We start from the raw sequence: 27,928 nt of genomic DNA, 5'->3' as shown, positions 1-27,928 counted from the left end.
TGGGGGTCTCTGGGGTTTTGGGGGGCGGGACTATAGAATGTATACTGCAGGTCCCCAAAGTCCTCTCAACCTCTCCTTCGCGTGGCAGGATTTGATCTCCACCTGCCCAGGAAGCTCACCACACAGACTGCTCCCGACTCCCATGAAATTTTTTATGTACGCAACACGCAGGAATGTTTTTCCTGCAATTTCCCTGGCTCCAAGAGGGACCATGGGAGCGGCACGAAGAGGTGGGGGGCTTGTCCATCCCCCACATGGGCAACTGCAGTTTTAATTCAAATTTTGATTAAAGGCTGAACTGTTGCCGATACTGCGATAGGGTCAGGCTCTTTCTCTACATCGTTGTCATCGCACCGATTCCCCGGGGGCGCTTGACGGGCCCCTGGAGGGCAGCTGGGGGTGCTTGCGGGATCACTTAAGGGTCTGGAGGGGCACTTAGGGTCGGGGAGACAACTGGAGAGCACTTGGGGGTCCGAGGGGACATACAGAGGGCATTTCGGGGGCCAGTAAGGGAGCGGGGGCGGGCAGACTTAGGGATCGCGGAGGGCACTTGAGGATCAGGAGGGGGACACTCGGGGTACTTATGGGGCCCTGGGGGCACTTACGGCTCAGGGAAGCACTTGGGGGCACTCCCGGCCCTGACCGGGCTCTCGGGGGCCGCGGAGCACGACGGGAACCGCGGAGCACGACGGGAGCCGCAGTCCCGGCTCTACAGGCGCGTTACGGGGCCCCGAGGCATTTCGGCACTTGTAGTCCCGGAAGTGAGAACCTGGCGCGGAACCGGGGCACCGCCCCCAGCGCCGCGTTCTCGGGCGCCGATTGGCTCAGCGCGAGGACGGGCGGGCGCGACGGCCAATGGAAGGCGGCAGGGCCCGAGGGCTTGGGGCTGTTTCTGACGCCCCCCATGACCCCCCACAGCCCCCTCGGGGGCAGGGGGACACCAGAACCCCCCGGCGCCACGTTGGCCGTGAAGGTGAAGAAGCCAGGTGAGCCGCCCCACACGGTTTGGGGGCTCCCCTCCCCGATACGCCCAGCAACCCCCCCAGACGCCACAATGTCCGCCCCTAGTCCCCACAAAGCCCCCAGCCCTTTCCTGGGCCTCCCAAAACATCCCACAGACCCCAGGACAGTTAAAGATTCCCCCCCACACCCTCCCAAAGTCCAAGGGTCCCCCCAAACTCCTTCTTGGACCCCCAACAACTTCCACAGACATCCCCCAACCCCATAGAGCTCTTCTGGGCCCCCTATAGACACCCAGTGCCCCTCCCAACCACTCCCGATTTCCGGCGCTCCCCATACACCCCCAAACCCCTTTCTGCAGCCTCAGAGCCCCTGCAAACACCCCACACACCCTCCTGGACCCCCTAGAGACATCCAGCACCCCAGCAGCACCCTCTTTTGAGCCCCCGGAATCCCCCAAATGCTCTTGGGGCCATATGGGGGGAGAGAGGATTGGGGGCAACGCCAAAGGTGGGGGGAGGAAAGGGAGGGGATTTTGGGGGTCTCCCCACCTCCCTGGTGCAATTTTGGGGTGTCATTGCTTTATTGAACCACCGTGGGTTGGGGGTGCCCTGGTGAGGGCTCCAGGAGGGTCTCGATGGCCCTGGGGGGAGAAGGAAGAACAAATGGGGGGTTAGGGGGACCTGGCGGAGGCGCAGGGGCAGACCCCTAAAACTTGGGGATGGGAGCATCCTACCGAAGCCGTCCCCTTATGGCTCGGCGGTGGCATCGCAGCATCCAGAGGAGGGGGTCCCCCAAACAGCCTGGGGGGCCTGCGTGTCACAGGGGGTGGCAGTACCACAAGTGTTCCCCCAGCCCCACAAGTGCCTCCCCAAGCCACAAGTGGTGCCTCAGTCCCTCAAGCGACCCCCATGCCCACAAGTGTCCTCCCAGCCCCTCAAGTGAACCCCTGACCCAGAACTGGCCCCCTGCAGCCCCACAGGTGACTGCCCTGGCCTACAAGTGCCCCGCAGTCCCCAGAAGTATCCCCGCGGCCCCCGGGTGACCCCACCCACAAACGGCCCCGGCCCTCGAGGGCTCCTCTGCGTTCTCACCCAGCGGCTGCCGCAGCGGCGCCCCCTGCAGGGCATCACGGGCGCGGCTCCTGATTGGCTGCGGCGCCTCGCGGGGCTCACGTGACCTCGAGCCCGGCCCCCCCCGGCGCAGGGGCTCGGGAAGCGCCTCCCTTGCGGGCCGCAGGGCATCCTGGGAGTCACGTGACCGCAAGCGTGGCGCACGCCGCAGCGCCTCGAGGCGGTCAGGTGACCCCCGACTTGGCTCCTGCCGCAAAGGCTCATGGGACTCTCGCTTCCCCCAGGGTGGCGCCCCCTGGCGCAGCGATGCGCAGCAGCGGCGGCCGACTGGCCGCAGGGCCTCGCGGGAGTCACGTGCCTGTGCGTACAGCGCCCCCTGCCGAGCAGCCGGAGAGCCGCGCCCCGTTGCCCAGAGGGCCCCGCGGGAGCTCCAACAGGGCTCCCGCCGCAAGGGCTCCTGGGAGCCGGCCTGCGCCGAAGGCGCCCCCTGGCGCAGGGGCTTGCACAGGTGCCTCCTGATTGGCCACTGGCCCCCGGGCGGATCACGTGGCCCCCAGGGCGCGGCCCCCTGCAGGGGCCCGGCGGGGTCACGTGACCTCCCCGGTGGCACCCCCGGCAGGGCCGAGCCGGGCAGGGCCGAGCCGGGCAGGGCCGAGCCGGGCAGGGCCGAGCCCGCCGGGGGCGCGTCCAGCGCCGGCTTCTCCCTTTGGCACCGCCTCAAGCGCCACTGGACGAGGGCGTCGCCGAGGCTGGATCTGGAGGGGGCGGAGCCAAGCGGAGGCTTCGCACTTTGTGGCCCGCGGGGGCGGGTGCTGAGCAGGGCCTGGCTGGAGGGGGCGGAGAGGGTTGGGGGAGGAGCGAGGACCCCCGAAATGCTGGCCCTGCACTGCCCCCCGCGGGGCTGGTGGTCCCGGACGGCATTTCAGGGCCTGCGGGGGCGCACTTACGGGCAGAATGGGGGGCCTGGGGCATCGCCTGGCATCGGGTGGGGCAGTTGGGGATCTCCGGGGCACTCTTGGGGATCACCTGGGGCAGGGGAGGGAACTGGGAGGCACTTAGGGGGTCTGGGGCGGTATTTGGGGGTCTGGGTAGCCCTTGGATTCCGGGGCAACACGTAGGGAACGAGGGAGCAGATTGCGGTCCCCAGGGTCACCCGGGCGCACTTGGGGATCTCGAGGGGCACTCGAGGCCGGGCTGCTCTCCCACCTCCTTTGCACCAGCCGCTCCGTTCGCTGCTCCAGACTGAGCCTCTGCGGGGGGCATGCGGGGAGTGACGCGGGGCCCCCTCGAACCCCCCAAATTCCCCTCCGGGATCCCCCACGTCCCCCCCTCGGTCCCTCCGGACCCCTCAGGCCTCACCCGCTCCATCGCCCGCGCTCTCGCTTGGCTCCGCCCCGTGCTGCGAGCTCGGGCGCTGATTGGTTGAGGACGGGGACGGGCGGGCGCTGCGGCCAATGGGAGGCGGGGGAAGGGGAAGGCGGGAAGCGGCGGCGCCGAGCGCGGCGGGGGAGGGGTGGGGTCCCTGAGAGGGCTTTGGGGTTCCTGGAGAGGATGTGGGGATTCCCTGGAGGGGTTTGGGGGCTCTGGAGGGACTGAGGGAGTCCCTGGAGTATAAATGGGGGATCTTGGAGGGGTTTGCGGGTCAGGGGGCACAGAGGGATGCCCAGGGAGGTTTGGGGCTCACTGAGGTGGTTTTGAGGGTGCCAGGGAGGTTGCTGGGGATCCCCAGGAGAGGGTTTGGGGGGGGGGGGCGGCGGCTGGTGTGGTTGTGGGCGTCCTAGAGGGGATTTGGCGGTCCAGGAGGGTCGAAGGGGTCCCCATGTGGTTTGAGAGGTCCTCGGTGGGGAGCCCCTCTCTGAAAGTGGCAGAGAGCTGGGATCCCGCTGACAGAGACCCCCAATCTCCCCCACAGACCCCCCACATCTCCTCTAGAAACCCCAAACCCTCCCAGGGACCCCCAAGCCCCGACAGGACTCTCTCAGCTCCCCTTACATCCATAAGCCCGTCCAAGGGAATCATACCAAAGTTGGTTGGAAAAAGAAACTTTCTAACACAATTTGCAGCATTAGAAAGCAGGCATTCTTTATCCGCGCAGGGCGCACTGAGGGATTTCTCCTTTAATCTGATGTGTGCGGTGAAACTACAACAGGGTATGGTCCTGGAGGGACCATGAAGGGGTCTCTGGTGGTCATATTCACGGAATGCATCCATGTTACAGGTGACCTTTCCCTGAACTTTTTCTGTGGCCGTGCACAGTTGCTTCTTGTTACATAACTTGCCAAAACCCCACTGTATTCCTCATTAACTATTTCTTTACTGGTTCCAGCTATGCTTGTGATCCTGTGTGCATGCCTTTACATCCTTTCATCTTTTTTGCAGTTAGTCTTTAAGCTGCATCCAGCACCTTCAGGGGAACTGAAAATTTCTCCATGTCATTTATCAGAAACCCCAAAACCCCTCCAGGGACCACCAACACCCCCAGGGACCCCCATCTCTCTGCAGGGATCTTGTGGTTTGGGGGTTTAGAGGGCTGAGAGTATGCCCGGGTAGTTTTGGGGCATCCCCGTGTGGCTTTGGGGGTCCCTGGCTGGGTTTGGGGGGTCCCTGTCTCTGGGCATTTTTGTGGATCTCTGTGGGGTTCAGGGGTTCCTCATTTTTATGTCTTCATTTTAAGGCAGAAGCCCTTTAATTCCCTGTTTTCCATCGTCTCTCCTGGCTCCAGCTGGTTTTCTTCAGCTTTTTCAGGCACTTGGGCCAGAATTTCCCATTCCCCGGAATTCCCCGCTGGGTCTCGGATCATTCATTTTGGGTAAAAAACATCCGGATTTGGGTCTGTCCTTCCCCCGGGATCATGGGGCCAGAGGGCGCCATGGGGGCAGCGATTCTGGGAGTTCAGGGAATTTGGCAGGATCGCCCAGGGTACCCCACCTGTCACGACGTCCCTGTGGCACTCACACCTGTCGAGACATCCCTGGGGGTTCCACTCCCATCACGTCCCATCAGTGACAGGATCCAGCTGCCAGTTCCCAAATTCTCGGGAACTGTGGGTCATGGCCCCGGCCCCTCCTCCCATCCTGAAATTCTGCTGAATCTGCCCAAATCTGCAGGTTTGGGCCCAAATCCACCCCCAGGAAGCCATGCCAGGAGGCTGTAGCCGAGGCCCATTTAGGTATAAAAAGAGTGATTTTGGGACAAACACTCTGTGTCTGCAGAGTTCTGGGAATTCAGGAGCTGAGGGGCTGGTGAGTGGGGGATGAGTGGGGATGCTTCATTCCCTGTTTTTTCCTGGTTTTCCTCACTGTTTGGGATGGACAGAAATTGAGGATTTTTTCTGCCCAAATTTCAGATTTTTTACTCCTTTCCCCTCCCCAGTTTTGTGTCTTTTGCCCTCTTTTCCCCTATAAGCTTCATGATTTTAACCCTTTTTCTTCCCAAATGTTGGATTTTAAACACTTTTTCTTTTTGTGTCCAAATTTCTTTTTTTTTTTTTCCCATTTCCCCCCCAAATCTCAGGGGTTTTCTCTTTTTGTGCACTTTCCCCCCAAATTTCAGGGGTTTTCCCCTCATCATGCCCAAATTTTGGTGTTTTTTTTCCCCATGTTTGAGGGCAAATTGAGCATTTGGGAGGGTTTGAGTGGGACAAGGTGAGTGAAGGGTTGTCCTGGACGTTGAGCCCCATTTTGATCCAAATTTGGGGGATGTTGGGCAAAAAAAAAATCCATTTTGACCCAAACTGAGGGGATCTGGGGCAAAATTCACCCTTTCCATAAAGTTTTAGCTTGGATTTGGTGGAAATGGGGTATTGAGGTGGCATCAAAGGGAGGAGTTGTCGGGAGAGCTGTGCCAGCGTTTTAACCCCATTTTGACACAAATCTAGGTGATTTGGGTTTAAATTCACCTGGTTTTGGAGTGCATCTGATAGAGGTGGGGACTCTGACATGGCCTCAAGGTGGGGGGGAGGGATGGTTGCTTCAGCTGTTTAATTCCATTTTGACCCACACTGGGGGGATTGGGGGGAAAATACTTTGATCCAAAATGGGGGAATTTGTGGAAAAAAAAAATTGACCCAAATTTGGGGAATTTTGGACAAAGTTTGTAGAGTTTGGAAGGTTTTGGGGTGGATTTGGGAGCAGTGGGGGCCAAAATAAAGCCCAAGAGGTTTCCATGGGGTGAAAAAAGGCACTTTGGGGTAATGAAAGGTATTTGGGGGTAATTTTGGGGGTTATTTGAGAGTTCTGGAGACACCTCAGGGCTCACATGGGTTTTTCTGATAAAATAGAAATTTTTAGTGATCTTGGGTGTTTTTCACAGTGATGGCACAGGATGGGATCTGGTGGCTCCTCCTTCCCTTCTGTGGTAAGCAAAACCCCGGTTTTCCACACAAAATCCCCAGATTTCCTGGATTTTGTACTTATTTCCAGGCTTTTTAGCACAGAAAATGAAATCCTGAATCCCTGGGCTTTTTTTTCCCAAAAATTCCCTTCTTCCCTCATTTTGCATTTTCTCCAACAAACTCTCAGCTGCAGATTTATTAATTTTAACCAAAAAAACCCTTTAAAAGTATTTTTTTTTAAATACAAAAGCCTTTAGAATCGTTTTTTGTGGTTTTGGTTTTTTTTCCTCATGAACTCCCCATTAATTTTCATGGAAAAATCCACTTTTTCCTCACTTTCACTGAAAAAAAAAGTGCACTTATCCTGGTTATTTGGGGTTACTTTTTTGTAGTGGTTGCTTTTGGGGTGTTTTTTGTTGTTGTTGTTTTGTTTGTGGTTTTTTGTTTGTTTGTTTTTGAGCTAACATGATCAGTTTTAGTGTTTTTCCAGGAAAAAAACTCAAGATCTATATGCTGGAATTGTGGGGTTTTTTTCAGGAAAAAAAGGTCTATTTTGAAAAGCTTTTTAATGAAAGAAGTCCTTTTATTTGCTCTATTTTAATAAAAAAAGTTGGTTCTTTAGGAAAAGAATAACCTTTTATTCCTTATTTTCCTGACCTTTTTCTAATTTTCATGAAAACCTCTTATCAACCCAATTTTTTGTAGTGTTTCAAAGAAAAACTCTTTTGTTCCCTTAATATTTTCTTGTTTATTCTTTTTGAAAAATTTATTTATTAGGGGAAGCAAAGCCCTCTTGAACTCTGTTTTAGGTTTGGGGTATATTTTAAAGAAAAAAACCTCATTCGCTCTGTTTTAATTTTTAAAATCCCAATTGCTTATTTCCCTGTTGGCTTTTCTTCAAAATCTCCCCTTTTAAAACAACCCCTTTTTTCTATGTTATTCAGAAAGCCCCCTTTAATCTTATTTTTTATTCACAGTCAAAGCTCATTTTTCCCTATTTTTCCCTGAAACACTCAAATTCCATTTTTTTCAGAAAAAATCACCAGACTTATCTTTTTTTACCCAACATCCCCAATTCCCTATTTTTTAAATTTAAAACAAATTCTTATAGTGAACTTTCCATATATACACTGAGTTTTAATAAATTTTTATCACATTTTCATGTGTTTTTCCCCCAGCGATCTCAAAGCTTCCTTCAGAAGAAACCCACTCTTTTTAACCTGTTTTGGGGCAAAAAATGGCTTTTTTGTTGTTTTGGAGCATTAAAAAAATCCTCAAAAGTCTATTTTTGATCCTTTAGAAGTATCTTTTATTTGTTTACTTTCCCTTTTATATATTGATCTATATTGATCTACATACATGTTAACTTGTACAAAATACTTAAAATGTTAGTTGGCTAATAATAACATTAAATAGTGTAATTGAATAACATAGTATTGATTAATAGGACATTAATTACTTATTAATACTTATCTATATTTTTATATGTTGTGGATATATTAATTATATTTATACACTACAATAGTTATATATGAATGTATAATAGAATCTCTACTGTAATTATATAAAAATGCAACATATGATATATTCTGCTATAATTATGTTATTATCATTATTCTTGATTTGCATTTTTTAGTGAAAATTTCTGTGAAAATTCAGTATAAAATTATTTCAAAGTTTATATGGATGTACAAGAGATGTGAAATATAAAACATGTAACATATTTTATGTTCATATTTTATATTAGTGTATTTAATAATACAACACAGTATATATTGCTATTATATATAGCTAGATCTATTGAGGTGTAATTATAAAAGATAGAATAGATACAAATTACTGTAAATATAATTATATACAATTCCAGATTATTTTATGATGTAATATGACAGTTGCATTATATTATATAATGACGTTGTTATTGTATTATAATGTATTATAACTTTATGTAATTTATGAATATTATATTTAGTACCATAATTATATATTATTTATCTTTTGTGTTATAATGTAATATCAACTATTATAATTGTTATGTTAATTACATATAATGGTAGATTATAATACAATATAGTATAATATAATGGTATATTAATTCTGTTCTGGTCTCTAATATATATCCTCTACTGCTCTAATTTAGCTCCTTATTGCTTATTTTTCCTTGATTTTTAACATTTTTTCCAAGCCATTTCTATGAAAAGAAGAAATAAAATTATTTTAAATCATTATCTGTATAATTTTTTTAGAGAAAATATAAAGCATCTACTGTTGTATATAATTATAAAAATAACATGTAAATTTATTTTCTGCTGGGATTTATACGAAAATAAATTCAATAACTACAGCAGTTATTATTATATTACTTTCTTTTTAATATTTATTGGTTTGGATTAATTCTTTGCTGCTATTTCTATTAAAAATAAGTACAAAATAATAGAAAAAATACTACTATATATTTAAATGTAAGTTGTAAATTACAGTGTTATAATTAATAGATCTGTATAATAACATGGAAAACTATATAACTAAGTTATATTCTGGATAACAGATATAATAATATAATAACAGGCTAAAAAAGTAATTAACATATTTTTACTGATATGAGTCCTATATTATTAATATATTACCAGTGTGCTAATAAGTAGTAATATACTGAAGTATATTACATAATACTATTAATATATCAATAACACAGTGTTTAATAACATAAACATCTAATAACATTGTTACATTAAGGAATGGTACTTATTATAATTAGTTAATAATACAACGCTATTTCATATTGTTAACACAATGGTATATTATTATTATTATTAATAATTTGTTAATAGAACATATAAATAAGAGTTTACTATTTATATCTAATTATTTATAGTTTTATTAAAATGTTGTTTATTAATATAATAAACTGTAAATATAAGTTCTATTTTGATTATATATAAAAATAGACTCTATAAATTAGATACTGCAGTCATATCTTTAATGTAATTTCAGTACAATTCCTTCTATAATTCTATATAAAACACATATAAAACGGATATAAAAGTATCAATATAAAAATATAAAGGCCGCTTTCATATAACCCCCTTGGTTAATATAAAAATTAACCAAGGCCCCCTTTTCCCCCCTTTTCCCAGCACTCTCCAGTGCCAGCTACCGGGGCCGGGAGTTCCTGGCCGTGTTCCCACAGAATGACGACGAGTCCCCCAGCGCGTACCTGCAGCTGCTGCTCACCTCCTATGGCCCTGCCGACACCCAGGTGTCGGTGACGCTCCGCGGTGGCTCCGTCACCCGCAGCGTCACCCTGGGGCCGGACCTCACTGTGCCCCTGTCCCTCCCTGCTGACCTGGAACTCACTGGAAGCCGCACTTCCCATAAAACCTTGGTGGTCCAGGCCAGCGCTGACATCTCCGTGGTGGCCGTCAGCACCAAGAGCTACACCGTGGGTGCCACCGCTCTCCTGCCCGTGGAGAGCCTGGGCACCAGGTACTACGTGGTGACACCTGTTGGGAACTACACTTACGGCCTGACTGAGTTCGTGGTGGCCGCTGGCGCCGCCACCACCGCTGTCAGCATAACCACCACCGCCACTTTCCACTATGCTGGGGCCACCTACGTCCCCGGCGCTGTGCTCTGCCTGCTCCTGCAGCCCTACCACAGCTTGCAGCTCCAGAGCAGCCAGGACTTCACTGGCACAGCCGTGGTGGCCGACAGCCCTGTGGCTGTCCTCAGTGGCCACACCTGTGTCAAGGTGTCTGCTGGCTTTGACTTTGTGGTGGAGCAGCTCCTCCCGATAACAGCGTGGGGGAAGAACTACGTGGTGCCACCCAACCCACTGCAGACAGACGTTGACTTTGTGTACGTGGTGACGGATGAGGACAACACCATCACCTACAACACCGGGAGCAGAAATGCCACTGTGGTCATGGCGGCAGGGGAGGTGCAGAGGTTCGTGGTGAACCCTAACTCACACCTGTACATCAGTGCGGTGGTGGCAGTACAGGTGGTGTTTTTCTTCAGTGGGTCATCTTGGCAAGATCCCTTCCTCCTTGTTGTCCCACCTGTCACCGCCCACTGCACTGCATTCCGCTTCAGCAGCGTGCCCGGCCAGTATAACCATGCCATCCTTGTTGCACCCACCACTGCTGCTGCCAACACCACCCTCAACCATCAGCCCGACAACACCATGGCGTGGCAGGCCATTCCTGGCACGGATTTCTCCTGGGCCATCATCACCGTGCACGCAACGACACAGAGTGCTGAGAACTCACAGGTGCCCATCGGGCTCCTGGTGTTTGGGTTCCAGAGTCAAACTGGATATGGCTTCCCTGGGCTCTGTGCCACCAGTGAGTACAGTCAGTCCATTGTTGTGTCACCCCGCTGTTGTCTGGTTGACCATTCATGAGTTTTCCCGTTTTTCAGCCCCCCCTCTCTCCTGTGAGGATTTGGTGTGCAAGGAGAGGTGTGAGATGGTGGATGGACAACCAGAGTGCATCCAGGAGACGTTCTCTACCTGTTGGCTTGCTGGTGGGCCACACTACCGCAGTTTTGATGGAAAAGCCTTTGATTTCATGGGAACATGTGCCTACACCTTGACCACCATCTGCAGTCCCGATCCCACCCTTCCTGCCTTCTCTGTTGAGGTCAAAAAGGAGAAAAAGGAGAACTCCAAGGTTCCTTCCATTGGCTCCATCACCATTCATGTTGATAATGTCACTGTCACTGCAGTCCGGTCAGAGAATGGGATGGTGAGGGTAAGCAAAAACCATCATAATTCCCAAATTCCAATAATTTTTTGGAATTTCACTGAAATTACGTATTTAGCAATGATCTTGAGAGTCTTTTCCTAAATAATTCAAGGATTTGCTGGTGTGGAGGCAACCCCTGCATTAAAACACTTCAGATCTTCTTAAACTCCATTTATTGCCTTATTTTGATGGGGTTTGGTTGTTTTGATGGTTGTTGTTGTCCTGCAGGTGAACAACCACCGCTCGCGCCTCCCCATCTCCCTCTCTCATGGGAAGCTCCGCATCCATCAGAAGGGTAAATCCATGTTGATCCAATCAAGTTTCAACCTGAAGGTCCTCTACAACTGGGATGATCATGTGGTGGTCAAACTTCCGGCTGCTCTTTCTGGAAAAGTCTGTGGGTTGTGTGGGAACAACAATGGAGACCCCCAAGATGACGCTCTCACTCCTGATGGGAAACAGGTGTGGGATATTGTGGAGCTGGGGCGGAGCTGGAAGGTGACCAGTGAGAGTGGCCACTGCCAGGACACCTGCGTTGGGGACTGTGGGCGGTGCAGATGGCACCAGGTGGTGGTATACAAGGCAGAGACCTGGTGTGGGATGCTGTCCCAACACTCTGGGCCATTCCGGTCATGTCATGGCACTGTCAGTCCCAATATCTATGTGAAGAACTGTATCTACGACCTGTGTGCCAATGAGGGGCGTCTCGATGCACTGTGCCACGCCCTCCAGATCTATGCTGATGACTGCCAGGAGGAGGGGATCGGCGTTTCTGACTGGAGGACAACAGCGGGATGTCGTGAGTGAAAATACTCCTTGGGGTGGGCAGAGCCTAATTAATGTGGGACTGAAGAGCCATGGGATCATGGGTTGGGAAAGGTTATGGCAGCAGGTTCAAGCAGGAAATCCATGAAGTCCAGGGAGATTCCAGACAGCCCAAGTAGAAAGTCCATAAAGTCCATGGACTCTCTAGAAAGTCGGAGCAGGAAGTCCAGGAAGTCTGCAGAGACTCCAGAAAGTCCAGGTAGAAGGCCCAGGAAGTCCATGGAGACTCCAGAAAATCCATGGAGACTCCAGGATATCTGTGTAGATAGTTGAAGAAGTCTGTCCCCCCATGTGCTGCTCCACCCTGACCACTGTCTTCCTCCCTGTCCAGCTCTCACTTGCCCGCCCAACAGCACCTACAGCACCTGTGGCCTCGCCTGCCCCCCCACCTGCAACATTCCCGCTGTGTCGTCCAGCTGTGCCACCGCCACCACCTGCATGGACACCTGTGTGTGCCACGAGGGCCTTGTCCTTGAAGCCAACACCTGCATCCCCCCCTCTGAAAGTGGCTGCATCTTTCAGGGTCTCTTCCATGGCCTTGGTGAGGAATTTTGGGGTGACCTCACCTGCACCCAGCGCTGCGTGTGTGACACGGAGCAGCGGCAGGCGGTGTGCCGGGATTCTGGTTGTGGCACCGAGGAGGAATGCCGGGTGGAGAAGGGAATCCAGGATTGTTATCCCAAAATTTTTGGGGTCTGCACCGCTGTTGGAGCCACCCACTACGAGACCTTTGATGGCAAGAGGTTCATCTTCCAGGGAACGTGTGTCTACCTGTTGGTTGGATTGTGTGAGGACACCCAAAATTTGGTAGGATTCCAGGTGTTGGTTCAGAATGGCCACCAGAGTGACAACCTCATGTCGTCCATTGCCGTGGTGACAGTCAAAGTCTACAACAAAACCATCAGCATCAGCAGGGAACACCCTGGAAAAATCATGGTGAGTTTAGGAAATGATCCCTTATCTTTTCACCACATTCTCCACTTCATCCCAAACCTCATCCCATTAATGAGTGATTAAATCTGAAATGTAATTAAATCAACATCATTTGGGTGTTCCAGCTGTTGAAAGCAGAATTGGAATTATCCATCAGACCCAAACTGTATCAATTTTTATGGTTTTCTCCCCAGATCAATGAGTGGTTGGTCAGCCTCCTCTTGGGACTTAAACCTTCTCATAATCTTAAATCCCAAATTTATTTCAATTCAGAATTTAATTAAATCAATGCCTTTTGGTTGCTCTGGCTGTTGAAAATAGTTTACCGTCAGACCACAAATTTGGTCACTTTTTATGTTTTTCTCCCCAGATTGATGAGCAGTTGGTCAACCTCCCATATCACTACAGTGAAAGGAAGATTGTTGTCTATCGTGAGGGGCAAGATGCAGTGGTAGAGACCAATTTTGGCCTCGTTGTCACCTACGACTGGTACAGCCGTGTCACCGCCATGGTGCCCAGTGGCTTTGCCAATGCCCTGTGTGGGCTCTGCGGGAACTACAACGGTGCTGCCAGCGACGACATGATGATGAGGAACAACCAGGTGACATCAGACCCAGATGCCTTTGGGAGCAGCTGGAAGGTCACAGATGTCCCAGGATGTGGTGAGAGGTCAACAGTGGAATGTTCCAGCACTGCCGCACCTTCCCGGCTGCAGCAGGAAGTATCTGGGATGGGGTGTGAAATTATTTTGGAAGCAGATGGACCCTTTGGAGCATGTCATGGTCATGTTGATGCCCACCAGTACTTCCAGAGCTGCATCCATGACTCCTGCCTCTTCCCTGATCAGGAAGAAGGGATGTGTCCAATCATTGCCCACTATGCCACCGCCTGCCAGGCTGCTGGTGTGTCCATCGGAAGGTGGAGGACGGATAATTTCTGCTGTAAGTTGGGATAATGGGAGGGTTTTTCCTTCAGCAGTATCCAAAGTATCCTCAAGTCTGCTCCAAATCCAAGTATGAACAACCCAGATGTGGGTGAGAATCCAGTGGGAATTCCATCCAAAGTCTTGGTTGATCCCATAATCCACCCGAAATGAACTCTTCCCAAGGAAAACGCTGTCTCATTTGGAATATTTTACCCCCCCAAATCTCCAATTTCTTGGTGTTGGCTACAAAATGGATAATTTAGAGGGAGAACCAAAAAATGCACCAAAAATATTGGAATTGGGTTAAAGGGATCCAGCCTGGAGGTCAGTTGAGGACCCAGTGTGGAGCAATCCCACTCTTTGAGGGAATGTTACATTTTTCTCCATGAAAATGGGGGAAATCGGATGGTTTAGCGGCAAGAATTCCTATTTTAATGGGCTGGGATATTCCTTATGGATGATCATTGGATCATCATCAGATAATCATTGGATCATCATTTGATGATGTCCCTCATCACATCCACAGGGAAGAAAATTGAGGGTTTATCATGAAATTGGGCTAAAACACTCTGTATTTGGTGAAGTTTGCACCTTAATTCCAGGAATCTTCCAGGTTTTAGCTTGGAATTTCCTGATTCCTCATGAATCCCATTGTCTCCCGGCAGATATTCCCTGTCCTTCCAACAGCTCCTACAAGCTCTGCTCCCACACCTGCCAGCACACCTGCGGTACTGACTCCACCACGTGCCCAGGACGGTGCCGCGAAGGCTGCGTGTGTCGTGACGGCTTCATGCTCAGTGGCGATGAGTGCGTCCCCATGTCCCACTGTGGCTGCAGCCACCACGGAGTCTACTACAAAGAGGGGGAGACATTCTACCCCACAGAGCAGGAGATGTGCCAGTGCCTCTCCGGTGGCACTGTGGAGTGCCAAAATACTTCCTGTCCTAATGGTGGCCCTGGGAAGGTCATTGATGGTGTCTTCCAGTGTCCCTCTCAGGTGTCTAGCACCTGTGTGGCCACAGGTGACTGCACCTATATCACCTTTGATGGGATGGTCTTCAACATCACTGGTACCTGCTCCTACATCCTCACCCAGACCTGCACAGGTGACAACTTGACATCATTTATTGTCACAATCCAGAAGGAGGCACGGCAGAAGGGGAAGGTCTCCAGGATCCAAGCGTTGTCTGTGGAAGTCTATGGGGTCATCTTGACCTTGAAACAAGGAAAAGGGGCAGATGTCATGGTAAGGTGGCACTTTATGGTCCAAATCTCATGGGATCTCCCCTAAATTGGGTTTCCTTGATGGGAGGGACACCTCAGCCCAACTTCAAGCCCAGTCCATGCTCATCCCAACTTTTCTTTCTAAGCAAGGTCACTAAATGCATTAAAACTTTGGTCGGAAGGTGTTTTCCCTAAATTTTTCGGTCTACCTCAATCAACCCCAAAACTGTGTTTCCTTGATGACGGGAGCCGTCCCCCATCTCCAGGACTAATTCATACTCATCCGAACTTTTCCTTCCAAGTGGGATCTGTAAATCTATCAGAATATTGTTGGGAAGGTGTTTTCCCCAAATTTTTGGTTCCACCTCCTCACTGGAGGACTCTTCCTTCTCTGTCCCAGGTGGATTCCATCTCCCACCACCTCCCCACCATCCTGAGTGAGGGACAGGTCCAGGTCTACCCACATGGGACAGGTGTCCTGCTCCGCACTGACTTTGGCCTTGTTGTCCACTATGACCTCGTCCAGCATGTGATGATCACGGTGCCCCAGATCTACATGGGGCATTTGTGTGGCCTCTGTGGCAACTACAATGGCCAGCGCAATGATGATTTCCAGCTCTCCAGTGGCCAGCTGGCTCCAGATGCGACAGCCTTTGGATCCTCATGGAAAACAATGGACACACCTTGCAATGACACCTGTTCCAAGGATGAGTGTCCCACCTGCACAGAGGAAAAAGTGGCAGTCCTCCAAAAACCCAACTACTGTGGCCTCCTCACGGCCCCTGAAGGTCCCTTTGGCTCTTGCCATCGCATCATTGACCCGATCCCGTATTCCCAATCCTGCATCCATGACCTCTGTATGACTGGAGGGGACACGCATGTCCTGTGCCAGAGTATCCAGAGCTATGTCACCGCGTGCCAAGATGCTGGAGTCACCGTGGGGGGTTGGAGGACACCATCCTTCTGCCGTGAGTTTGGGAGGGCACAGGGGCAAATGTCCCCTGTTTGGGGTTGGGAAGATCTCCAGGTGAGATCCCACCTGGAGCACCAGGAGTTTGGGGGGCACAGGTGGGGAATGTTCCTTGTTTGGGTGTGGGTGACAGTGGTGACACACAGTACATGGGATGATGGTGATGGGATGAGCTTTAAGGTCCCTTCCAGTCCAACTCAGTCCATGATTCCATGAAAATTCCAGCCCTCACCTGCCCGGCCAACAGCACCTACTCCCTTTGCACCAACACCTGCGCCAACACCTGTGCCGGAAATGCCACCACCTGTCCCCAGACCTGTGCAGAGGGCTGCCAGTGCCACCAGGGCTCCGTCTTTGATGGACAGGGATGCGTTCCCGAGGAGCACTGTGGATGCTTTAGGGATGGGGAATACTATAAGGTAGTTTTTCTGGCTTTTCTTCCTGTTTTTAGGCATTTATGTCTTTTTTCCCTTCATTTTCCCCCTATTTTTATACATTTGCTTCCTTTTTTCCTTCTTTTCCCTGTTTTTATGTCCTTACCTATATTTGCCCTGCAATTTTTCCTTTCTCTCATATTTTTCTGCATTTACCTCTGTTTTCATGGTGCTTTCTTTTTTTCCTGGCTTAATGTATTTACATTTTAAAAATTAATTTCCCCCCCTTTTTTTCCCTATTTTTATGCATTTACACCTTTATTTCTTGCATTTTCCCCTATTTTTCTTTCCCAGCATTTCCCCCCTTCCACCTCCCTATTTTTATGCCATATTTTCCTTGCATTTCCTTTCTTTTCCCCTATTTTGAGGCAGTTACATCTTTTTTCTTGCCAGTATTTCTCCTGATGTTATGTATTTGCATTTCTTTTCTGCATTTTTCCCATTTTTACTGTATTTTTGCTTTTCCCCAGCACTTTTCCCCTTATTTTTATGCACTTAACATATTTTTTTCCTGCATTTCTCTCTTTTTCCCTATTTATAGGGAATGTATGCATGTACATCCCTTTGCCTTGCAATTTGTTCACTATTTTCCCTATTTTTCTGCACTTATGTCAATTTTTTGGCTTTTTTTTTCCTTTTATCCCCTGTTTTCATGGATTACCTTTTCTCCCTTCTCTCTCCCCACAGCCCCATGAGATGCTTTTCTGGGATCGCTGCCAGCGCCGCTGCACCTGTGTCCCTGGTCAGGGCCTTACCTGCCATGACCATGCTTGCACTGAGGACGAATCCTGCGAAATCCGGGAAGGCATCTTGGGATGCATCAATAAAAGTGAGGAAAAATGGGGGAAAGGGGGATTTTAGAGGCCAAGCGGGTCTGGGGATGACTGGGGGATTGATTGGGGAGAAAAGGGAAGGGGAGGTGGAGGGAACAGAATCCTGTCTCTGGCACTAAGGGTCAAGGATAGGGCAATTCTTCCCATGGTTTGTCCCAAGGTTTCCCGCATGTTGTTTTCCCCATCCCATGATTTTTCCCACAGTTCCTCCCATGGTTTCTCTCATACCATGGTCTTTTCCATGGTTTTTCTCATTGTTTTTCCCATGTTTTTCCCATGGTTCCTTCCATGGTTTTCCATCCCATGGTTCCTTCCATGACTTCTCCCATAGTTTCTCCCATCCCATGATTTTTCCTATTCCATGGTCTTTCCCATCTCATAGTTTTCTCTATGTCATAATTTCCCCCCACTTTTTTCCCATCCTTTTCTCCAACCCATGGCTTTTCCCAATCTTTATCTCTTATTTCACCCAGCCTATGGCTCATCCTGCTCCACTTCCTCTCCCAGACCCCTGCAAGTCCCTGCGCTGCCGCCCCAAGGAGCGCTGTCGGCCCCGCGGTGCCCAATCCCACTGCATCCCGGCCCTGGTTGCCACGTGCTGGGCATGGGGTGACCCACACTTCCGCACCTTCGATGGCCTTGACTTCGACTTCCAAGGAACCTGCACCTACACCATGGCTGAATCCCATGGGAATGACCCTGGGCTGGTGCCCTTCAGGGTCGAGGCCAAGAATGACATTCGTGGTGGAATCCAATCTGTGTCCTATGTTTCCTTGGTCAATGTTGATGTCTATGGACAACGCATCTCCTTCCGCCGGAATGAAGACGGAAAAGTCCGGGTGAGTTGGGTGGAAATGTGGAAAATTTGGGCTTTTTCCCAACTTTTTGCTTCATCCAGCTCTTCCCTGCCTCCTTGTTCATCCAGCCAGTGCCAATGTTATTTTGAGATAAATCAGTCAGATTGGGAGGTGGATTGTTGAAATGTTGGGATATTTTGAGAATAAAATCTTGGGATATGTCAGGAATAAAATGTTGAGAAATGGTGAGAATAAAATATGGGGAATAGAATATCTGGAAATGTCAGGAACAGAATGTTGGGATAAGATTGGAATAAGATGTTGGGATTTATTGGGAATAAAATGTTGGGCGATGTCAGGAATAAAACAGGATATGCCAGGAATAAGATGTTGGGATAAACTGGGAATAAAATATTAGGATATTTCAGGAATAAAATGTTGGGATGCAGCAGGAATAAAATACTGTGGGGTGTTTGTATATTTTGGGAATAAAATATTGGGTTATACTGGGAATACTATGTTGGGATATGTCAGTAATAAAATAGCAGGAATAAAATGTTGGGATATGTAAGGTGTAAAATTTTGGGATATGATGGGATTTAGTGTTGGAATTTGCTGGGAATAAAGAATTGGGATATGTGGGGAATAAAATATTCAGATACATTGGGAATAAAATATTGGTGTATGTTGAGAATGAAAACATTGAGATAACTGGGAATGTTGGGCCACTGGCAGGTTAACGGGGAGGTGACGCTGCTCCCGGTGTTCCTGGCAGACGGGAAGCTGAGGGTCCGTCCCAGTGGGCTTCGTGTTGCTCTGGAGACAGATTTTGGTCTCCGGGTCTCCTATGACTGGAACTGGCACCTCCTGATCGACCTCCCCAGCAGCTACTTCCGCCATGTCCGTGGCCTCTGTGGGAATTTCAACCTCAAGCCCCTCGACGACATCCCCGAGGCTGGTGACAACATCACTGCCATTGTGACATGGGCCAAAAGCTGGAAAAGTGCTGACTCTGAGGCTGATGACCCGATTTGTTGGGATTATTGCGATGGAACATGCCCAGTGTGTGATGAGGAGAAGAAGGAACTTTATGGGGGGAACCACTATTGTGGGATCTTAAAAAAATCCTTCCAGGGGCCCTTCAGAGCATGTCACAACATAGTGAAGCCTCATGACTTCTATCGTAACTGCCTGTCTGACCTGTGCCTGAACAATGGGGCGAGGTCGATCCTCTGCCAGGTGCTGGAGACGTACGCGGCAACGTGTCGGAAGCATGGGGCCATGGTCCATGACTGGAGGACACCATCGGGATGCCGTAAGGGCTGGGGTTTTCTTTGGGAAGGGAAGGAACCAGAGTGGGGGAGGATGGGTACGAAGTGGGATCCAGCCTTCAAATCCCTCAGATGGTCCTTGGAAGTTCTCTGGAACTTTCTTCTGGTGCTCCAGACTCTTCTTGTGTCCCAGACTCCATCCCATCTTTCCAAGACTCCATTCCACATTTTCCAGATCCTTCCCGCATGTTCCAGGCCTTTATCCTTGTGTCCCAGACCTCATCCTGTGCATCCCAGACTCCATCCCGCATGGCCCAGACCCTTGCCACATGGCTCAGACCTTATCCCACTTGTCCCAGTCTCTTCCCACATTTCCCAGACCTTCCTCCTTGCATTCCAGACCCTTCTTGTTTTCCAGACCCTTCCCCATGTTTGAGACCCTTTCCCAGCCCCAGGCTGCTCTGTCGAATGCTGTCTACTCCCCTAATCCCTCCCTCACCCCACTTTCCTCCCCCTGCAGCCTTACCTTGCCCTGAAAACAGCCACTATGAGTCCTGTGGCAACGCCTGTCCGGCCACCTGCTCCGACCGGGACAGTCCAGCCACCTGTGACCAGCCCTGTGTGGAGACCTGCGCCTGTAACACTGGCCACGTGCTCAGTGGCGGGCAGTGCGTGCCGGTGTCCCGCTGTGGCTGCACCCGCGACGGCCGCTACTACCGCCCTGGCGAGGAGTTCTGGGGTGATGACACCTGTCGCTCCAGGTGCAGGTGTGACACAGAGCTGGGAATGGTGGTGTGCGAGGACTCGAGGTGTAAGCCGGGTGAGGTGTGCATGGTGGTGAAGGGAGTGCGGCAGTGCACAGCCAACAGCTGGTCTATCTGCATGGCCACCGGTGACCCCCACTACACCACCTTCGATGGGCACCGCTTTGACTTCATGGGTACCTGTGTCTACCTGTTGGCTGGGCTCTGCTCCACTGACCCCACCCTCATCCCCTTTGCTGTCACTGTGGAGAACAATCACCGTGGCAGCCACCTGGTCTCCTTCACCAAGGTGGTCACCGTGGAGGTGTACAACATGTCCCTCAGCCTCAGCCAGGAACATCCCCGGAAGGTCGAGGTAGGGATGAAGAAGGTGATGGGGGTGGTTCAGAGTCATTGCATGGTATTTGGGGAGGGCTCAAGATCATGGTATAGTCTTCAGGTGCACTTCAAGGTCATCACATGACACCTCGGTGGAATTTCAAAGTCCTTTTAAGGTGTTCAGGTGGGTTTCAAGGTAATTGGGTGGCATCTGGATGGGCTAAAATGTCATCTTGGTGGCCTTCAAAGTCATTGGATGGTGTCTTGTTGGGCTGCAAAGCCCTTGTGTGGCATCTGGTTTTCAAGGTCGTTCCATGGTATTGGGTTAAGGTTTCAAGGCCACTGTGTGGTTTTCAGGTGGGCTTCAAGGTCATCATGTGGCATCTAGGTGGTCTTCAGGGTCATTCTATGACCCTTGGGTGGGTTTCAACTTCATTGCATGACCTCATGCCACCCACGACTCTCTTTCCAGGTCAATGGTGTCCTGTTGGACCTCCCCTTCACCCACAACCACCAGATCCAGGTGTCCCTCCGTGGCGTCCACGGCTTCATCACCACTGACGTGGGCATCACTGTCACTTTTGACTGGTACAGCTATGCCCGTGTCATCATCCCCAACACCTACGCTGGCTCTGTCTGTGGCCTCTGTGGCAACGCCAATGGGGACCCCCACGATGACTTTGTCACCCGTGATGGCCACCCTGCTGACAATGAGACCCACCTGGGCGATAGCTGGAAGGTTGGCGATGTCCCTGGGTGCTCACCTGGGTGCAGCAAGGGCTGCCAGGTGTGCAGCGACGCCCAAAAACGTGCCTACCGTGGGGACAAGCACTGTGGGCTGCTGGGGAAGAAACGGGGGCCCTTTGCCGCCTGCCACGACGTCGTTGACCCCGCCCCTTATTTGGATGACTGTCTCTTTGACGCCTGCCTGTACGAGGGGCACCAGGACACCGTGTGCCAGGCCATTGGCGCCTATGTTGCTGCTTGCCAGAGCCAGGGCGCTGCTGTGCGGCCATGGCGCACGGCCGCCTTCTGCAGTACGGGGGGACTTGGGGGGCTTGGGAGAGTACAGGGGGGTTTTGGAGGGCAGAGAGAAACACAGAGGTTGGGCAAGGAGTTTTGGACTGTCCATGGAGGATTTTGGGGTGTCTGACAGGGGGAAGGGGGGTTGGGGCTGTCTGGGGGGGCTTTGGGGTGTCCATGGCAGGTCTGAGGTGTTCCCAGGGGTTTTTGGGTCTCCATGGGGAACTTCAGGGTGTCAGTGGGGGTTTTGGGATCTACACAGGGAGTTTTGGGGTGTCCATGGGGGGGTTGGGGTTGGCACGAGGAGGTTGAAGCTTGGATGGGGGGTGTTGGGGTTCAGACAAGAGAGTTTTAGGGTGTCCATGGGGAGTTCGGGAATTTGGGGTCTGCATGGGGAGTTTTGGGGCATCCATGGGAATTTGGGGTGTCCATGAGGGTTTTGAGGGTTTGCAGGGAGTTTTCTTGTGTCCATGGGGGTTTTGGTGTTTCCAACTCCTCTCCCTTCCTGACAGGCCTCGTGTGCCCCCCAAACCAGCACTATGAGCTCTGTGGCTCCCCCTGCCCCCCCACCTGCCAAGGCGAAACTGGACCCCAGGACTGCTCAGATGCCTCCACATGCTCCGAAGGTTGTTTCTGCGATCCCGGATTTTTCCGGAGCGGGGATCACTGCGTGCCCCTCCCCCAATGCGGCTGTGTTTTGGAGGGCCGCTACTACCCCCAGGGGATGCAGTTTTACCCCGAGCCCCCCTGCACCCAGCGCTGCATCTGCTCCAAAAATGGGGGGCTGGAGTGTCACCCCGCTCCAGGCTGCTCCAGGGACGAGGAATGCACAGTGCGGGATGGGGTGCTGGGGTGCCACCCCCGCACCTGCAGACAGTGCCAGGTTTTGGGGGCAGGGGCTTACAGCACCTTCGATGGGCACCTGGGGAGTTTTGGGGGATCCTGCACCCTCCCGCTGCTGGAGTTGGAGAGGGGTGAGCCTGAGGAGGAGCTGGAGCCCATCACGGTGGCCTTGGAACAGGAGGATGTGGAGGTGCAGCGGGTGACGGTGATGGCGCACGGGGTGACTGTGGTGATGGACAAGGGACAGCAGTGGGAGGTGATGGTGAGTGGAGGGCCTGGTTTTGGGGGCAAAAAGGTATTTGGGGGGCAAAAAATGGGATGGAAATGGGGTTTGGGAGGTGCAGCAGTGAGGAAAGGCCGGGTTTAGGGAGAAAGCTCTGACTTTGGGGTGCATGCCCTGTTTTGTGGGTGCAAGCCATGTTTTGGGGAGTAAAAAGGGGTTGGGTGAAAAAGAAGAGGGTGAAAATGGGGTTTTGAGGGACATGGCAGCAGGGGAGGGGTTGTTTGGGTGTGCAAGAGCTGCTTTTGGGGTACACACCCCACTTTTGGTGTGCACTCTGGGGTGTACAGACCCTTTCTGGCATGATAACCCTGGGTTTAGGGTGCAAACCATGATTTTGGGGTTGAAAACGCTCTTTTCGGAGTGTAATCACCCCTTTTTGGGATGTAAACTATGGCTTTGAGGTGCACAGAAGGAAGTGCAAGAGCCTGTTTTTTGGGGTGCAAACCCTATTTTGGGGGGTTAACCCCACCTTTGGTAGTCCGACTTCCCTTTCGGGATCCTCACCCCTCTCTCCCCCCAGGTGGATGGCGAGCGCCACTTGCTGCCACTGTGGCTGCGGGGGGGCGCGGTGGGGGTGGCGCAGGTGGGGTCCCACCGGCTGCTCCAGGTCCAGGGGGGCCCCAAAATCCTCTACGACGGCAAGGCATATGTGGTGCTGACGCTGCCCCCCCCGTCCCGCCGCCCCCGGGGCCTCTGCGGCAACTTCAACGGGGACCCCAACGACGACGACCCCGATGGGGGGGCTCTGGGCAGGCCCCCCCCAAACTGCACCCACCTGGTGCCCGCCCCCAGCTGCTCCCCGGCCCAGGCGCGGCGCTGCGCGGTGCTGGCGGACCCCGAAGGACCCTTTGCGGGCTGTCACGGGGCGGTTCCGCCCCGCACGTACCTGGTGACCTGCGAGCGCCAGGTGTGCAGGGTGGGGGGCGACCCCTGCCCCGGCTTTCAGGGCTACGCAGCCGCGTGCCAGGCAGCCGGAGGTGCGCTCCGGGAGTGGCGGGAGGCCACGGGTTGCCGTGAGTACATGGAGGGGTTGGGAATTTTGGGGGGGTCGGGAATTTGAGGTGACAGGAAGTTTGGAGTTTGGGGTGGTGAAGTTTTGGGAGGATGGGAATTTGGGGGTCAGGATTTTTGTGGGGGCAGGAATTCTGCAGGGAATGGAAATTTTGGTGGGGGTGGGAATGAGCAGGGGCTCATTCCTGCATGGAAAAAGGGGTACATGTCTGTATTGCTAAGCCCCCCATCTGGGGAGTGCCCCAATGAGACCCCCAAAGGGGACCCCCCGCCCCCAAAAACGGGAAGCCTGTGTACCCCAGTGGAACCCTGTGCAACCAGTGGGGCCCCCCTGATGCCCCCAAATGGGAGCCCCACGGGACCACCCACCCCAAAGATGGGATGGCACTGATCGCAGGAGACACCTACTGACCCCAGATGACCTCCCATTTAGCCCCAGTGCCCCCCTTGGCCCCAGATGAGCCCCCCATTGACCCCACTGACCCCCTTAATTTCTTCCCTCCCTCTCCCAGCCCTCACCTGCCCCCCCAAGAGCCGCTACCAGCTGTGTGCCCGCACCTGTGAGCACACCTGCGCAGGTGTGTCGGCCCCGCCCCCCTGCAGCGAGCGCTGCTTTGAGGGGTGTCAGTGCGCCGAGGGGCTGCTGTTCGACGGGGCCCACTGCATCCTCCCGGGGACCTGCGGCTGCCTCCACCAGGGGCGCTACTTCCAGGTGGGTGTGGCCCCAGTGCCTCCCACTACAGCCCAGTTCCAGCCCTAGCTCCTTCCGGGCTCCCCATGCTCATCCCAGGTCCCTTCGGTGTGCCTCCCACAGTTTCCCCAGTCCCTCCCAGGAGGCCACAGTTCTCCACGAGTCCTTTCCAGTGCCCCTCAGTTCCCTCCAGAGTGCCCCCCAGTGTCCATAGTCTCTCCCAGTGCATCCCAGTTCCTCCCAGTGTGCCCTCTCCAGTGTTTCCAAGTGTTCCCAGTTGCCCCAGTCCCCTCCGGTATGCCTCACAGTCCCTCCTCAGTCCTCAGTCCCTCCAAGTGCACCACAGTTCCTCCCCATCCCTTCCAGTCTCCCTCAGTTGATCCCAGGTCCCTTCAATGTGCCTCCCACAGTGTCCCCAGTTCCTTCCAGTACACCCCAGCATCCCCCCGTGTCACCATTTCTCCCCAGTGTGTCCCACTTCCCCCAAACACATCTCCCAGTGTGTCCCTCTTTACCCCAGCATCTCTCTGGTCCCCTCCAGTCTCCCCCAGTATTCCCTGTATTGTCCACAGTCCCTCCCAGGGTGTTCTAATCCTCCCACACTTTCCCCCATAGTGTTCCCAATCCTTTCCAGTTAGTCCCTGTTCCCCCCCACCAGTGCCTCCCAATGCATCCCAGTCTCTTAGTGTGGGGACTTAGTGTCCTTCCCAGTGTCTCCCAGCATGTTCCAGTGTCTCCCTGTGTCTCTACCAGTGTTCTCAGTGTCGGGGGACATGGGGATCTGAGGGGGCACCAGGGACATGCTGGTGGTCCCCATGGGCACCCACTGGGGATATGGAGAGACATTGGGATTATGGAGGACATGGACCCCCTTCCCCCTCCCATGACACTTCACAGCATCATCATCCCCATTTTTTGGCCATTTAGGCCACTTTTCCCCACTCTCCACATTTTATCCATGGAAAACAGATTGCCGAGACCATCCTGACCCCCGACTGCTCCCAGTCCTGCACCTGCCGGGGGCCTGGGGGCCTCCAGTGCCGCCCCTTCACTTGTCCCTTTGGCCACACCTGCGGCCTCCGTGACGGCACCCGCGCCTGCATCGCACGCCCGGGGCGCTGCGCCCTGTCCCCTGCCACCCGCTTCGTCACCTTTGACGGCGTCACCGGGGCCACCCTGGCCACCGGCATCTACGTGGTGGCCAGCGTGTGCGACCCCCGGGAGCCCGCATGGTTCCGGCTGCTGGGGGATGTCAGGGACATTGGGGACCAGCCGGCCGTGGTGGCACTTCACCTCTTCACCCCCCACAGCTTCATCACCGTGCAGAGGGACAGGAAGGTCTGGGTAAGTTGTCACCACGCTGGGTGGCACCCAAAAATGCTGTCACCACCGTGTTGTCACCCTAAACATCCTCCAGACCTTCATTTTAATAAAAAAATCAATATTTTTTCCCTAATTTCACACCAGGTAAGAGGGTTGTCTCATGCCACCAGCACCACAGGATGTTCTTACCTTAATTTTGCCCCAAATTGCTCTTTTCCCTCCCCAGTTTCCTACCAGTGAAGCACCTGTGTGGGTGATGGTCACTAAGAGACATCCATAAATTGATGCACCCCATCGTTTTGACAAAAATTGCTCTTTTCCCCCCCAGTTTTGTGCTGGGGAAGCACCTACATGGGTTGTCCCTCATCCCGCCCCCACCATGCCTGGATGCATCCCATCATTTTTCCACAAAATCCCTCTTTTCCACCCGGATTCCTCCAACTACCCTTCACCCCATGTATCAACCCAAATTCCCTTTTCCCCCGTAATTTGGTGTTCCCCTTTCCCCCGTAATTTGCTGTTCTCCAGCTCAACGGGGTCCCCACCCCCCTCCCGGTGGAGCTCCCGGGACCGCTGACCATCACAGAGACACGCACGACCCTCCGGATCAGCCGAATGCCGGGATTTCTGGTGGAACTGGGCGCCGCAGGGGTGACGGTGGAGGTGCCCAGGGAAGTGCGGGCGACGCTCTGTGGCCTCTGCGGCGACTACGACGGTGCCACCAGCAACGACCTGCGAGGGCCCGACGGGACGGTGACGAGCGACGTGCGGGCACTGGCCGAGGCCTGGCGGGCGCCCGACTTCAGCCAGGTGGGTGACACCGGGGGACACCGGGGGAGGGGCTGGGGGGATTTGGGTGTCTTGGGGGTGGCACTAGGGGGAACAGTGCCAAAAAAGGGGGGGGGGGGGGAATGGCCCAAAAAAGAGGGAAAGAGCTCCCCAAGAAGGGTAAAGAAGCCCCAGAAGATGGAAAAGAGACCAAAAAGGGGAAAAAGAGTTCCCCAAAAGGGAGAAAAGAGCCCCAAAAGGATGGGAAAGGAGATCAAAAAGAGGGGAAAGAGCCAAAACTGGGGAAAGGACCCCAAATACAGGAAAAGAGACCAAAAAAAAGGAGGAAGAGCACAGAGAGGGGGAAGCAACCCCAAAAGATGGGAAAAGGGACCCATAAATTAGGAAAGGAACCCAAAAATGGGGGAGAAGAGCACAAAGAAAGGGGAAAAAAGACCCCCCCAAAGAGCAAAAGAGCTGAAACAAGTGGAAAGAGATCAAAAAAGGAGAAAGGAGGAGGGATAAAAAGGTGGAAAGAACCCTCCAAATGAGATTAAAAGCTCTGAGAGATGGGAAAAGACACCAGAAATGGGTGAACGACCCAAAAAGGGGGGAAAGGAATATTAAAATGGGAGCAAGAGCCTAAAAAATAGGGGGGAAGAGGCCAAGAAAAGAGAGATAGCAGAAATAGGGGAAAGGACCCCCCATGAAGGGGGGCAGGGGGGTGGGAGAGAAGCACAAATAAAAGGGGAAAAAGAGCCCAAAGCAGGGGAAAAGTGAATGAAAAAGGGGTGAAGAGCCCCCAAAGTGGGGAAAGAGACAAAAAACAGAGGGGGAAAGAGTCCTAAAATGGGGAAAACAAGTCCAAAAAAGGGGGAAAAGACCCTAAATTGGGGGAAATTGCCCCAAAGTCCCCCTCAATTTTGCCTTGCTTCCCACCCAGTGATGTGGAAAATTGACATTTCACCTGAGTGGCCGCACCCCATCGCTGACGTCACCCTCAAACCGCCTCAGATCCGGAAAACCCGGATTTTTATAACCCCCAAAACTGTGCTTTCCCCCCCAAAATAAAACCTGTGCGAAAACGCCGTTCGCGGGTGATCTGGGGATACAGTCCTGGGAGTTCTGGGAAAACAGGAGCGTGGGAATGTGCTGGGGGGCAGCTGGGGCCGGGGAGCGCTGTTCCCACCCTGTCTTGCCGCGGGCGGTTCCGTGTCCCCCCTTCCCCCACCCCCCCGTCGGTCAATATTTCCCAACGCCTGAGTCCCACGGGGGGGGAAGGGCGGGGGGGCACCCGGATGTTTGGGGCGGGGGAGGGGGCGGGGAGGGGGTTCCCGGACGTCCGAGTCCTCCAGGGGAGGTGGGTGCTACGGCACACCTGGAGGGGACCCCTCACCAGTACCCCCAGTTCCTCCCAGTACGTGCCACTACCCACCCCCCCAGCCCCCTCCAGGGTGCCCCCCGGTATCCCCAGTCTCTCCCAGTGCAACAACTCCCCCCCCCCCCCCCAGGCTCTTCCAGCCTCCCTCAGCTGATCCCAGTATACCCCCATTGTCCCCAGTCCCTCCCAGTGCATTC

The 27,928-nt window shown here is 52.5% G+C and overlaps 2 protein-coding genes across 8 annotated transcripts in view; one reads left to right on the top strand and one right to left on the bottom strand.

Annotated features, from left to right (window-relative positions):
- LOC138102090 (olfactory receptor 14I1-like) overlaps positions 1 to 27,928 on the bottom strand; it is an 89,384-nt gene that overhangs the window by 41,721 nt on the left and 19,735 nt on the right. The gene's annotated exons all lie outside the window — the stretch shown is intronic.
- Positions 8 to 27,435, top strand: FCGBP (Fc gamma binding protein). Of its 7 annotated transcripts, XM_068999813.1 has the most exons (24): positions 2,457 to 2,541; positions 4,129 to 4,251; positions 4,708 to 4,842; positions 5,141 to 5,202; positions 6,345 to 6,389; positions 9,504 to 10,712; positions 10,789 to 11,120; positions 11,343 to 11,913; positions 12,271 to 12,875; positions 13,243 to 13,813; positions 14,463 to 15,043; positions 15,422 to 15,989; positions 16,217 to 16,410; positions 17,113 to 17,254; positions 17,766 to 18,097; positions 18,791 to 19,370; positions 19,847 to 20,445; positions 20,881 to 21,445; positions 21,944 to 22,536; positions 23,078 to 23,570; positions 24,081 to 24,280; positions 25,229 to 25,603; positions 26,111 to 26,392; positions 27,294 to 27,435. In XM_068999813.1, exons 2-24 carry the CDS (start codon positions 4,235 to 4,237, stop codon positions 27,294 to 27,296), a joined length of 9,054 nt encoding a protein of 3,017 aa, XP_068855914.1. In that variant the 5' UTR covers positions 2,457 to 2,541; positions 4,129 to 4,234; the 3' UTR covers positions 27,297 to 27,435. The 7 variants fall into 7 exon arrangements, with proteins under 7 accessions (XP_068855915.1, XP_068855914.1, XP_068855917.1 ...); XM_068999814.1 differs by lacking the exons at positions 2,457 to 2,541; positions 5,141 to 5,202 and adding an exon at positions 8 to 986; XM_068999816.1 differs by lacking the exons at positions 2,457 to 2,541; positions 5,141 to 5,202 and having other exon boundaries at positions 3,788 to 4,251; positions 4,756 to 4,842.

The sequence above is a fragment of the Aphelocoma coerulescens genome, unplaced genomic scaffold (genome assembly GCF_041296385.1).
Source record: "Aphelocoma coerulescens isolate FSJ_1873_10779 unplaced genomic scaffold, UR_Acoe_1.0 HiC_scaffold_60, whole genome shotgun sequence".
Lineage (NCBI taxonomy): Eukaryota > Metazoa > Chordata > Aves > Passeriformes > Corvidae > Aphelocoma > Aphelocoma coerulescens.
Note: the sequence above shows the minus strand (reverse complement) of the source record. Positions and strands in the feature narration are given on the sequence as shown.

Coding starts and splice junctions, on each gene's coding strand:
- FCGBP (XM_068999813.1), top strand. Junction 11,914..12,270: donor GAGGACAACAGCGGGATGTC/GTGAGTGAAAAT, acceptor CTCCCTGTCCAG/CTCTCACTTGCCCGCCCAAC. Junction 23,571..24,080: donor GCGGGAGGCCACGGGTTGCC/GTGAGTACATGG, acceptor TCCCTCTCCCAG/CCCTCACCTGCCCCCCCAAG.